This window comes from Scyliorhinus canicula, chromosome 11 (assembly GCF_902713615.1).
Source record: "Scyliorhinus canicula chromosome 11, sScyCan1.1, whole genome shotgun sequence".
In the NCBI taxonomy this organism is placed as follows: domain Eukaryota; kingdom Metazoa; phylum Chordata; class Chondrichthyes; order Carcharhiniformes; family Scyliorhinidae; genus Scyliorhinus; species Scyliorhinus canicula.
In genome coordinates, this window is record NC_052156.1 from 85,997,619 (window position 1) to 86,010,803 (window position 13,185).

The 13,185-nt window shown below is 51.1% G+C and overlaps 1 protein-coding gene across 1 annotated transcript in view; it reads left to right on the forward strand.

Annotated features, from left to right (window-relative positions):
• Window positions 1-13,185, forward strand: part of dnah1 (dynein, axonemal, heavy chain 1) — a 995,196-nt gene that overhangs the window by 800,726 nt on the left and 181,285 nt on the right. Inside the window, 1 exon segment of the mRNA XM_038812191.1 lies at window positions 602-710. Coding sequence (XP_038668119.1) covers window positions 602-710 — 109 coding nt within the window.

Genomic DNA, 13,185 nt, shown 5'->3' on the forward strand with positions numbered 1-13,185 from the left:
CTTGATTTTCTCCAGACTGAGAAACTCTACCATATCACTGACCCACACTCCTGATTTTGGGAGCTCCGAGTCCCTCCATCTCAGCAAGTTCCGTCTCCAGGCCACCAGGGAGGAGAAGGCCAGGATATCGGCCCCCTTTGCCCCCGGATCTTCCGACACCCCAAATATTGCTAATTCTGGACTCGGGGTTACCCTACCTTCCAGGACTTCCAACATAACATCTGCAAATCCCTGCCAGAATTCCCTCAGTTTCGGACATGCCCAAAATATATGAACATGCTTGGCTGGCTACCCCCACACCGCCCACATCTGTCCTCCACCTCCTCGAAGAACCTACTCATCTGGGCTACCGTCATGTGGGTCCTGTGGACTACCTTGAACTGAATCAAGCTAAGTCCAGCACAGGACGAGGATGCATTTACCCTTTTCAAGGCTTTTTTCCACAGTTCAGTTTCCAGCTACCCTCCTCGCTCCTCTTCCCACTTCCTCTTCACCTCTCTGATAGGGGCCCCTTCCCATTCTAACAATTCCCTGTATATGCCGAAACCTTCCCACCTCCAACCCCTGTTTTTGACAGCACTTTATCCTGTAATCCCCTCAGGGGGAAGTGAGGAAAGCTTTGGACCTGTCTCCGTACAAAGTCCCGCACTTGAAGATACCGAAACCCAATCCCACCCAGCAAATCAAACTCCTCCTCCAATGTCTCCAAGGTTGGAAAGCCCTCCTGGAGGAATAGATCCCCAAACCTTTCAATCCCTGCCCGCTGCCATACCTTAAAGCCCCCATCCAGCCCCCCCAGGACAAACCAGTGATTGTCACAGATCGGTGACCACACTGATGCCTCCTCCAGTCTCATATGCTGCCACCATCATAGGACTTGTGGAGAACCGAGCCAACGAGAATGGCAGGGGCGCCGTCAGTAAAACCTCCAGACTCGTGCCTTTGCAGGATGCTGCCTCCATCCACTTCCAGACTGGCCCCTCCCCCACTACGCACCTCCTGACCATCGATATGTTGGCAGCCCAGTAATAGTTAATAAAGCTCAGGAGAACCAATCCCCCTTGCCCACGGGCCCGTTCCAGGAGTGTCCTCTTTACTCTTGGGGTTTTACCCACCCATATAATCGGCACATTCATACTTCTAAAAAAAGCCTTTGGGACAAAAATCGGGAGACACTGAAAAAAGAAAAGCAGTCTCGGAAGGACTGTCATCACCACCGTCTGAACCTTCCCCGCCAGCGTCTGAATCCCCAGATACCTAAAACTCTTCCCAATCACTCTTCCCAACCACTATGCTACCATGGGCAGCACAGTAGCATAGTGGTTAGCACAGTTGCTTCACAGCTCCAGAGTCCCAGGTTCGATTCCCAGCTTGGGTCACTGTCTGTGTGGAGTCTGCCCGTTCTACCCGTGTGTGCATGGGTTTCCTCCGGGTGCTCCAGTTTCCTTCCACAGTCCAAAGATGTACGGGTTAGGTGGATTGGCCATACTAAATTGCCGTTAATGTCCAAAAAGGTTCATTGGGGTTACTGGGTTAAGGGGATGTGGTGGAGTAGGTGTGTGCTTGAGTGGGGTGCTCTTTCCAAGGGCCGGTGCAGACTCGATGGGCCGAATGGTCTCCTTCTGCACTGTAAATTCTATGATTCTCTGAAAAGGTAGCTCCTTCAGCCTCCGTTCCTGCCCCCTTGCCTGAATCGCGAACATCTCTCTCTTTCCCATAATTAATTGATAGCCTGAAAAATCACCCAAATTCTCCCAATACCTCCATGATTTTGGTCAACCCCCCCCCCCCAATCGTCCGCATAGAGAGAGACCCTGTGTTCCCCCTCCCCTCACTATGCTCCACCAGGTATTTGCTGCTCTCGGAGCATTTGCTAAGGGTTCTATGGCCATGGCAAACAGTAATGGGGTGAGCGGGCATCCCTGCCTTGTCCCCTGACAAAGACTAAAATATTCTGACTGAACTCGATTAGTTCTTACGTTTGCCACCGGGCCTGGTACAATAGCCGGACCAACTCCACAAATCCCTGCCCAAACCCAAATCTACCTAAAATATCTCATAGATACTTCCACTCCACTCGGTCGAAAGCCTTCTCCGCATCCATAGAAACTACCACCTCAGCATCGCGCCAATAATTTGGTATCTACATTCAAGAGGGAGATTGGCCTGATCGATCCACAGCTCTCCGGATCCTTGTCACGCTTCAGGATGAGATAAATTGATGCCTGTGATAATGTTGGGAGGGGGAGGGGCGGGGTGGGATTCGTTGAAAGCCTTAACCCGGAGCGGCCCCAGTAATCCAGAGAACTTCTTATAAAATTCCACTGGGAATCCATCAGGTCCTGGGGCTTTACCCGATTGCATCACCCCCAGTCCTTCTATCACCTCCCCAAGCCCAATCGGGCCCCCCCAGGGCCTCCATCAGCTCCTCATTTATCTTCAGGAACTCCAGCCTCCTAGGAATTAATTCATGCCCTCCTCCCCAACCGGGGGTTCTGACTCGTATAGCTGGCTATAAAATTCCTGGAACACTTCCTGGAACACTTGAGGTACACCTCAAATCCTTTATTTTCCCTATTTCTCTCTCCGGCCCCTGTTTCCTCAGCTGATGCGCCAGCATCCTGCTAGCTTTCTCCCCATGTTCATCTATTGCCCCTTGTACCCTCCTCAGCTGACCTTTCCTGTGGAAAGGAGCCCAAAATCCATTTGAAGTCTCCGACGCTCCTTCAAGAGCTCCTCATTTGGAGACTCCGAATATCTCCTGTCCACCTGTAAGATTTCTCCTACAAACCTGTCCAGCTCCAACCGCTGTTTTATCCCTGTGGACTCGAATCGAAATACATTCCCCTCTAATGACCACTTTCAGTGTCTCCCTGACCACCCCAGCTGCAGTCTCTTTCATGTCATTGATCTTTATGTACTCCCGAATGGCCTCTCTGACTTGCTCACAGATCTCCTCATCCACTAACAGCCCTGCATCTAGTCTCCACTGTGGGCAATGGGACATTCCCGTGTCTGCCCATAGGTCTATCTAGTGTGGTGCATGATCTGAGACCACAATTACTGAGTACTCAGTGTCCTCAATCCCTGCTAACAGTGTTTTATCTAGCACGAAGAAATCTATCCTAGAGTACGCCTTATGCACATGGGAGTAGAATGAATATTCCTTGCTCCTTGGTCTCTCAAATCTCCACGGATCGACTCCTCTCATGCGCTCCATGAACCCCCGCAGTTCCTTTGTCATTACTGATAATTTTACTGACCTAGCACTCGACCGGTCCAACCTCGGGTCTAGGACCGTGTTAAAGTTACCCCCCATGATCAGCCGGTGCGAGTCAAGGTCTGGGATCTTCCCCAGCACCTTCCTGATAAACACAACATCATCCCAGTTTGGGGCACATGTATTCAGCAGCACCCCTGCCATTCCCTCTAGTTTCCCGCTAACCATAATAAATCTGCCTCCCGGGTCTACCTCTATCCTTCCCGCCTTGAATGTCACCCTTTTATTAATCAGGATAGCCACCCCCCTTGTTTTAAAGTCCGGTCCTGAATGAAACACTTGCCCAACCCATCCCTTCTTTAATCTAATTAGGTGTCCCAGCTTCAAGTGTGTCACCTGTAACATAGCCACGTCCGCTTTTAACTGTCCGCGACCACCATCTGATCTCCATCTCCAGTCACCTAACTGTCCCTTACCCATTAGCAGTATCCCCCTCCCCCCCCCCCCCCCACTTCGTCTTTCCTCAGCTCCCCCCCCCCACTTTGGTCCTGTGAACCAGCTAGCTCAGCATCTCCCACCCTCTGGCGTCAAAACACCTGCCAACTGCCAGATTCTATCACACCAACAATAACACAAGCACTCAACACAGTAACAATAATCCCAAAAAGCGAACAAACCATCCCCCAACGCACAGGCAACGAGGCAAACCCTTCCCCCTTTAACCGATTCTTATCAGTCCCATCACCTTCAAACAGAATCAAACACAATAGAAGAAGCTTCAAGCAGCTTAAGCAAAATTATGCCTGCAAGAATCAACCATCTTTCTAACAGAAAGGAAAACATCCTGTCGCAACTTAAAAGTCTTGTACATAAAGCAATAAATCAAAATCAAATTACACAAGAAGAGGAAGAGAAAAAGAAAACCCTTTCTTCCCAAAAATCGCAACTTAACTCGCAGAATTAAAAAGACTGACATTTTAAACAAGACAAAACAAAACACAAAACCATTTTTCTCACTTCCCTGCCACCCCGTCCCTTCCCACAAACTCAGACCACCACAGTTTAAATTCAAAAGTTGTTAAACCAGATTGCCAGAATTCTACACACATGCTTACAGATACATGGCACATACATACAAACACACATGGCATGACAGATGCACGTGACACATTAAAGAAGCATAGACACAACATTAGACTTCCGAGGTGGAATAATCAGTCTTCCTTTAAAGCAGTCGTATACATCCATGTGAGTTCTGAAATAAATCCAGCGCTTTTAGAATTTCCACACTCAACAGGGTTGGTACATGTGGTGAATGTGATTCGCACCGGATTATAACCTTTATATACATGTGTCTATATTGTAAGTGCAGTTGCACTATCTGACCTCCAGGGGGAGTAGCTCTGGGAATGCTTGAGAGTTGTACGGGGCTTCTCCCTTGGCTCCGCCCAGGACTCCTCCCCCGGGAGCTGCTGTATAAAGATCAGTGCCACAGGGTCAGCCGGCCAGTTCACCGAAAGTTCAACGGCTAACAGGCTGGCTCTGTTGTAAGTATATTAAAACCACTATTCTAATCCTACAAGCACGTGTCCGTAGAATTGTTGGTTCCAACAGTACATTTTACAGGGCTGGGTCCAAGTTTCTCCGACGTGGATAGATTGAACTAAAGGGAAATTCACAAATGTTAGTGTAATATCATGCACGGGGCCTATGAGTGGGAATGCTTGTCTTCCCTGTGCTCCTTGCGGAGTACGAGCTTCCCCACTAGGGGAGGGACATCTCAATTACCGAGAGTATGTAAGGTCGGCCAGTAAGGCACTGATGAGAAAAGTAACCGATATGGGTCAACCGGCAAGTGTAAATATACTATTTGTAAATAAAACTTTATTCTTACTTTTACTCGGTTTAGACTCCCATGTCCTTATTGACCTGGCAAAGAGAGGAGTAAACTGGTTTGCTGCCGAAGCTGCAACCGACTCAGTTGAGCCACCTCCCTGATTTTCTGTACCCAGGTTTGGAATTCTTTGATTCGCCATGCCTCTGTTTGGGCGGTTGGATGCATTTGATGCAGACATTGAAGACTGGAACAAATACGCTGAACAAATGTGTTATTTCTTCCGGGCCGGACATCCGGTGGTGGGGATGTGCTGAGCAGTCACAGGAAAGGTGTCTCTCCTTTAAGAAACTCGGAATTAGGCAATTTTAGCCCACATATCAGCCACTAAGCCAACTAAAAAAAAACCATCCTTCTCTGAAACCACCTCAGATGTAGAGATATGCCCTCAAATCCACAAAGAGGCTAAAAAGACAATAAGACTAGTAAGAGCCAGGAGAGAAAGGTCAAGGCAGTGGACACACGGAGCGAGTCGGAACAGGACATGATGGAGCGAGCCAGATCACCGCCACATATGCCAGCCTACGTGCCAATAGGCCAATGGATAGAACTTCTAACACAGGAGCTCCTTAAACATAGAGACGCCTTTAAAGAAGGAGATTATGGTGACAGTGAGATCGGCAGTCGCCTTGGCCCCTTCAAGAAGGCAATAGAGGAGTGCAGAGCGGTGACTGGAGGTGGAGGAGGCGATGATGTGGGAGTTCGAGAAGGCGGCTATTGACCAAAGAGACCTGATTGCCTCATTGGAAGTGGAGATGGCAAGGTTGGTGGTGGCCCAGCGAGCCCTCAAGGGGAAAATGGAGGACTAAGAGAACCGGTACTGCCTTCAGAACGTCTGCCAGAGGCTACCAAGGGCAGAAACCCCACAGAATATGTGGCACAAATGCTGGGTAAGCTGGTTGGGGGCAAAAGCTATCCCGGGCCCCTAGAAGTGGACAGGGCCCACAGGTCACTGCGGCAGAGGCCAAAATCAAGAGTGCCGCCACGAGTCATCATTGCCAAGCTCCATAGGTTCCAAGACAAGGAGAAGATCCTGTCATGCAGTCTTGCAATAGGAAGGGCACACGATCTGCGTGTACCAAAACAATAAGGCAAACCTAGCCAAGCGCCGGGTCGATTCAATGGAGCTAAAACAACTCTGTTTAAAAGCAAGGTACAGTTCGGGATGCAGTACCTTGCTAAACTATGGGTGACCTACCATAACAGGGAACACTATTTTATCACACCAGGCAGACTGGGGGATTTTGTCTGCAAGAATAGGCTGGGAAAGCAACAGCAATAATGGACACAAATGAACAATTGCTTGGGATGATGTTGCCTCTCTTTCAATCAAACGCAAGTCTCAGAAGGGGTGGGGCAAGTCCTGGGAGGGGGGGAGAAAGCAGAAAGGTATCAAAACGGGAAAAGAGATTGGGGGAAAGAAAGAAGCACAATGGGCAGGGCATGGAGAGATTGCTCCCAGTGGGCAGGTACCACATTAGCGAGCATGCTAGCACGGGTAAGTAAGTGGGGGGCACCGTGGCACAGTTTCCGACCAGGAGAGTGCCTGGCAGAAGGGGGTGGTACAACACCAAGTCGGGGGAAAGGAGGGTCGATGATATGGGGAAGAAGGTGGGAAATGAGGAAGCCCAAAGGGGTGCGCAGAGGGGAAGACGGGAGGGATAGACGGGCCCAGGGGGAGATCGGAGGAGCTGAGGGGAAGGTAGAGGGTCAAATGCTGGATGCAACAGGTCGCACATAGCGATGACAGGAACAAAGACGGCATAGACGGCCATTTTGGATGGCCCCACAAACAAACGGAAACCCTGGAGTGCAGGGGCACATCCACATGGCAAATCTGGTGACGACGGTAATCTTGGATGGCTCCTGGGCCAGGGAAGGTAAACCCCAGAGTGCAAGGGAATGTCCACATGGTGAGTATGGCTGATCCTGCAGGAGAGTCACCTGAAAAGTCAGGGGACTTCACTCCCCAGTGAAAAGATCCAAAGTCATCACCCTCCTGAAAAACCTGAGGGCCGACATAGTCTTCCTCCAAGTGACACAAGGACTGACTGAGAGTAAGAAGAGGCTGGATAGGACAGACGTACCAAGTGTGTTGAGGGCTAGGTGGGTGGCCATACTGCTCAGTAAGAGGTCGACCTTCACGGTGACAAAGACGATTATGGACCCCGGGGGGGGGGTTTGGTATGTCATGGTTAGCAGTGTCGTGGAAGGGGCACCAGTGGTGCTTGTGAGTGTGTATTCCCCCAACTGGGACGATGCAGACTTTAGAAAGAAAACCATGGTAGAAATCCCTGACATAGACTCCCAACGATTCATCATTGGGCGGGGCGGGGGGGGGGGGGGGGGGGGGGGGGGGGGGGGGGGGGGGGGGGGGGGGGGTGACTCTAAGGTAAGAGTTTCCTCGACGGACTAGACATGCCAGTTATGGGGGAGGAAAAGAGATGGGGCCTGGAAGCACCAATGGAACTGGGTGAAGTCATGGAGAATATCAACTACATGCAGGCGAAGAAAGCACCGGGGCTGGATGGATTCCCGGGGGACATCTACAAATGATTTGTGCCAGCACTGGCCCCGCACATGCAGGAGATGTTCATTGATTCGCAATCAAGGGGAACCCGGTCAGCAACGCTGGCTCAGACCTCAGTATCACTGATCCCCAAAAAGGACAAAGGCCCGACAAAGTGCAGGTAATACAGACACATCTCACTCCTAAACACTGATACCAAAATTCTGGCAAAGGCCCATGGGAGGCTGCTGGAGAGCTGTGCCAGAGGTAGTCATGGAAGATCAGGCGGGCTTTGGCAAGGGCAGACACCAACAGCGAACATCAGGCACCTGTGCCTGATCATGACTCCACCCAGGGAGAGGACACCAGAGGTGATCACCTCCCTGGGCGCAGAGAAGGCCTTCAACAGAGTCAAATGGAAGTGCCTCATAGTGGTACTGGAACGGTTTGGGTCAGGGTTCACCTCGTGGGTGAAACTACTGTAAAGTGCTCCCATGGCGAGAGAATGGACAAACACCACCTGTTCTGAATACTTCCAGCTGCTCAGAGGCATGAGGTAGGGATGCCCTTTAGCCCGCTACTGTTTGCCCTGGCAACTGAGCCCTGACACTGACGATCGCTCTTAGTGCGGTGAAGGGGTGGAGAGGCATTCAAAGAGGAGACAGAGAGTACAGAGTCTCACTATATGAGGATGACCTGCTCCTCCACGTCTCAAAACCCCTGGCCAGTTCAACCTAAACAAGAGCAAAATCTTCCCTGTGAATCCACAGTGGTTGGTTGGGGAGGGGGGGAGGGGGGGGGGGGGGAGAACCACTGGGCAGCTACGGCAGAAGGAGTACAGGGGTGGGTCAAAGAACCGAGAGCAGAATGGAGGAGAATTCTTGCATGGGAACATCCCTCCGAGCACTGGCCACAGCCGCACCCCCATCTCCCCCAGCCAGACATTCAAAAAGTCCAGTGGTGATAGCCATGCTGAAAAAGTGGAACCAAATGCAACATCACTGGTCTGACTAGGATGTCCACCATGGGCCCCATCTGCAAAAGCCACAAGTTCATCCCCGCGATAATGGGCGCCTCACCTTCCTCTACTTATTTCTGAAAACACACCAGCCTTGGGTTTGGGGAAGGCCTGCTTGGCAAGGTGAAGCAGTAGATATCTTCCTCAACACATTTTGACTCTTCCAAGCCATTGTATGTCACGTGCAATGCTACGCCGTATGGCATTGGGGCAGTTTTGTCCTATCGAATGGGCGATGGCAGTGACAGTCTGCTTTTGCCTCCCCAACGTTGGCTGCGGCTGAAAGAAAGTATGCCCAGATCGAGAAAGAGGGTCTGGTGGTCGTATTTGGTGTAAAGCGATCTCACCAATACAACAATGGCCGCCATTTGATTATCGTCACTTATCGCAAGTCATTGCGAGGCCTCTTCCTTGGGGGGCAAGGTAGTCCCACCCATAGCGTCTGCAACGATTCAGCGATGGGCTCTGTTTTTGGCTGCCTCCAAATACTCTATTGAGCACTACCCAAGGACCCACGAGTCCACGAGCGTCCAATGGTAGAGGAAGTGATTGCTGTCCTGAACTTCATGGACTCCTTGCCCGTCACTGCCCCGTGTAATCGTGACTTGCCAGGGTGTATCATCTGGTGGGAGCTTCGGGAATTGAAGGCTTTCTCATCAAAATTGTTGGAGTTGACCGTGGAGCACCGGCGAAGGGACAGGCTGCCGTACTAGACTTTCATAAGAACAATTATTATTATTATTATTATTATTATGGACATCCTGGAGTTTCCAAAATGAAGATGCTGGCGGGAAGCTATGTCTGGTGGTCAGGATTGGACACGGATATAGAGATGTTGACCCAACAGTGCTCCATTTGCCAGGAGCACCAGAAACTCCCTGTGCCTATGTATTTACATTGCGTATTTATGTATGTCCTATGTTTTTTCATGTATGGAATGATCTGTCTGGATTGTACGCAGAACAATACTTTTTACTGTACCTCAGTACATGTGACAATAAATCAAATCCAATCCCCGCGCTGCACCCCTGCATCCTTGTGCAAGCTCTACACAGACAGTCACCCGAGGCCAGAATTGAACCTGTTCTCTGGAGATGCGAGGCAGCATTGCTAACCACTGTGCCACTGTGCCGCCCATAAATCTGGCAGTACAGGTACAATGTTTCTGGAAGTGCTGCAATATTAATGGAAGGATGATAATAATAATAGAAATATGGAAGTCATGTATTTTATCAAAACTGCTATTTTTATCAAATCACTATCACTCCTCTAAATATTTCACACTCTTTCATTTAAAGTTCCAAAAGTGCAGCATTCATTGCTGTCACTGAATTCCCAGAATTTCATCACTCTTCCCTTTCTACCACAATCTAAGATAGGCATTAATTATTTCTTCATTATCTCATCTCCTCACTTATTCTTTTCAAACTTAATGGACACGATTGTCCGGCCTCGTTGCACTCTCGCTCAAGCAAAACAAGGAAGGTGACTAGCGGGAAGGTGAATAACTGGATCCACACCAGGCACCAGTTTGCAATGCAACCGGCTTGCTGCTGTAGGCGAAATCGAGATCTCCTGTACCATGGAAAGAAATCAATTATCACCACTTAAGCCCCATTTCCATACAATTAACGAGAGCTACCGCAAATCCAACGGCCTCCCCTCTTGCAGCGGCCTCTCCAGCAAGAGCTCACAGTGGTGCCAATTAGCACTCCTTTTAAAAAACATGAACCTGGCGGTAGGGCTTCTGTAGGGAGCTAAAGAGGTGAGTAGCTATCTTTGCTCACAGGCAAAGAGCCCGGGGGTTCTGGGCTTGCCACCCCAGTGCTTGGTGGGGGATGGGGGACCGTCGCCTGGGGGTGGAAGACCCTCCGGAGGGGTGGGTCACCATGGGGGGTGGGGGGGGGGGGGATTGAGTGCACTGGGTGGAAAACGGGGCAACTGCTCACGGCACCACCATGCCAACTCCTGGAATGTGCGTACCCATTCCAAGGGCAAACCCTGTCCCCGCTCGTCTGCTCCAATGACCACCCATAACTGCTGAGGCCTCTAACTGTACGGCTGAAGGCTATTGCTAATCGGGTATTGGCAATCCTGGTTAAGTGGACACTTCACATATGACGAGTGGATTCCCATGGGTGGGCGGGCCATGTAGCATGAGAGTGTCATTTCCTAGCATTCCAATCACACTCTGATGGCTGGATACTGTGCTAGAATACTGCGGGAGGCAACACCACACAGGCAACATCCGAACACCCAGGGGATTGTACACAGCTCTGGGGACATGTCCATGGCCGGAGGGTGGGTGAACGCCATAGGGAGGGGATGCCTGGTGAGATGTTCAAAGGGTCTGGGGGTTAGCCCACATTGCAGAAGGAAGTGACAGAGGGATCATAATGATTGTGCTAAAAGATGTTTAATGTGTTGTACAAACCCTACTCCCGATGGTGCCGCACCCTGATGTGTTAGGCAGGTTGGTTCAATGTGGACTGCACTCGATGCAGGGAAGTTAGAAACAGACGTTTAACACTGGAGAAGATCCAACACTGTTTTATTCAACTATAGAACTGCTATACATATTCAGCTGTGGGTCGACACTATACTGATTTGACTGGTGACCATGTAGTAGCCTGACCAGATTTACTAGCTACAGCATGGTGTTTGCACTTGCTAGCTCATGGACTCTGACTGTCTCAGTGGCTGGGTCCCGAGAGAGTGGGAAACCTAGTGCCCTCTGGCTTTATAGTGGTAGTGTCCTGTCTGGTGATTGGCTGTACTGTGTTGTATGCTTACTGGTCATCCTATGTGTCAATCACTGCCTGTCTGCATCTCATTATATACATGAGTGGATATTATGACACAACCCCCCCCCCAACCCACACCCATGAAACATAGAAGCAGAATTAGGCCACTTTTAATTAGGACACTCAGTACAATAGTCCACCAGTGACTTTTGGTCACCTAAGCAAGGTAACAGAGGGTGAAATACAAATGAAGAAAATTGGCAAGGAAACATTTACAGGCAATATACCTGTGCAGTTCAAAGCATATAGATATAATCTGAAAGCCATCAATTTACCCTGCTTTGCAACTTCACCAGACTAGTGGAACAGATGGAGGAGGAATTTAAAAGGTGGGACATGGTGCCGCTATAGCTGGCGGGCAGAGTGCAATCCGTCAAAATGACGGTTCTCCCGAGGTTCTTGTTCCTCTTCCAGTGCTTGCCCATCTTTATCCCCAGGGCCTTTTTTAAAAGGGTGACCAGCAGCATCATGGGATTTGTTTGGGCGCATGGCACCCCGAGGGTGAAGAGGGTCTTCTTGGAGCGGGGTAGAGATGGGGGGGGGCTGGCGTTGCCCAACCTCTCGGGGTACTACTGGGCGGCCAATGTGTCGATGGTGCGTAAGTGGGTGATGGAGGGGGAGGGGGCAGCATGGAAACGGATGGAGAGAGCGTCCTGTGGGGATACAAGCCTGGGGGCCCTGGTAACGGTGCCGTGGCCGCTCCCTCCCACGAGGTATACCACGCGTCCGGTGGTGGCGGCTACCCTCAAGGTTTGGGGGCAGTGGAGGCGACATAGGGGAGAAGTGGGGGGCTCGATGGAGGCTCCGTTAAGGGGGAACCATAGGTTCGTCCCGGGGAACATGGATGGGGGATTTCAGGGATGGTATAGAGCGGGCATTAGACAGCTGAGGGACCTGTTTATCGACGGAAGAGAAATTTGGGCTCCCGCCGGGAAACATGTTTAGATATCTGCAGGTAAAGGCATTTGCTAGACGGTAGGTGGAGGGATTCCCTGCGCTCCCCACGAGGGGGGTGAGTGACAGGGTGCTCTCGGGGGTCTGGGTCGGGGAGGGGAAGATATCCGATATCAACAAGCTTATGCAGGAGGTGGAAGAGGCGTCAGTAGAGGAGCTGAAAACGAAGTGGGAGGGGGAACTGGGGGAACAGATCGAAGACGGGACATGGGCTGATGCCCTGGAGAGGGTAAATTCTTCCTCCTCGTGTGCGCGGCTTAGCCTCATTCAATTCAAGGTGCTGCATAGGGCCCACATGACTGGGACGAGGATGAGTAGGTTCTTTGGGGGTGAAGATAGGTGTGTCAGGTGCTCGGGGAGTCCAGCGAACCACGCCCATATGTTCTGGGCATGCCCGGCATTGGAGGAGTTCTGGAAGGGGGTGGCGAGGACGGTGTCAAGGGTGGTGGGATCCAGGGTCAAGCCAGGATGGGGACTCGCGATCTTTGGGGTTGGGGTAGAGCCGGGAGTGCAGGAGGCGAAAGAGGCCGGTGTGCTGGCCTTTACGCCCCTAGTAGCCCGGCGAAGGATCTTGCTACAATGGAAAGATGCGAGGCCCCCAAGCGTGGAGACCTGGATCAATGACATGGCGGGCTTCATTAAGCTTGAGGAGGTCAAATTCACCCTGAGAGGACCTGTGGCAACCTTTCCTCGACTTTCTGGCTCAATGATAGGGTACTGGGACAGTAGCAGCAGCAACTCGGGGGGGGGGGGGGGGGGGGGGGGGGGGGGGGGGGGGGGGGGGGG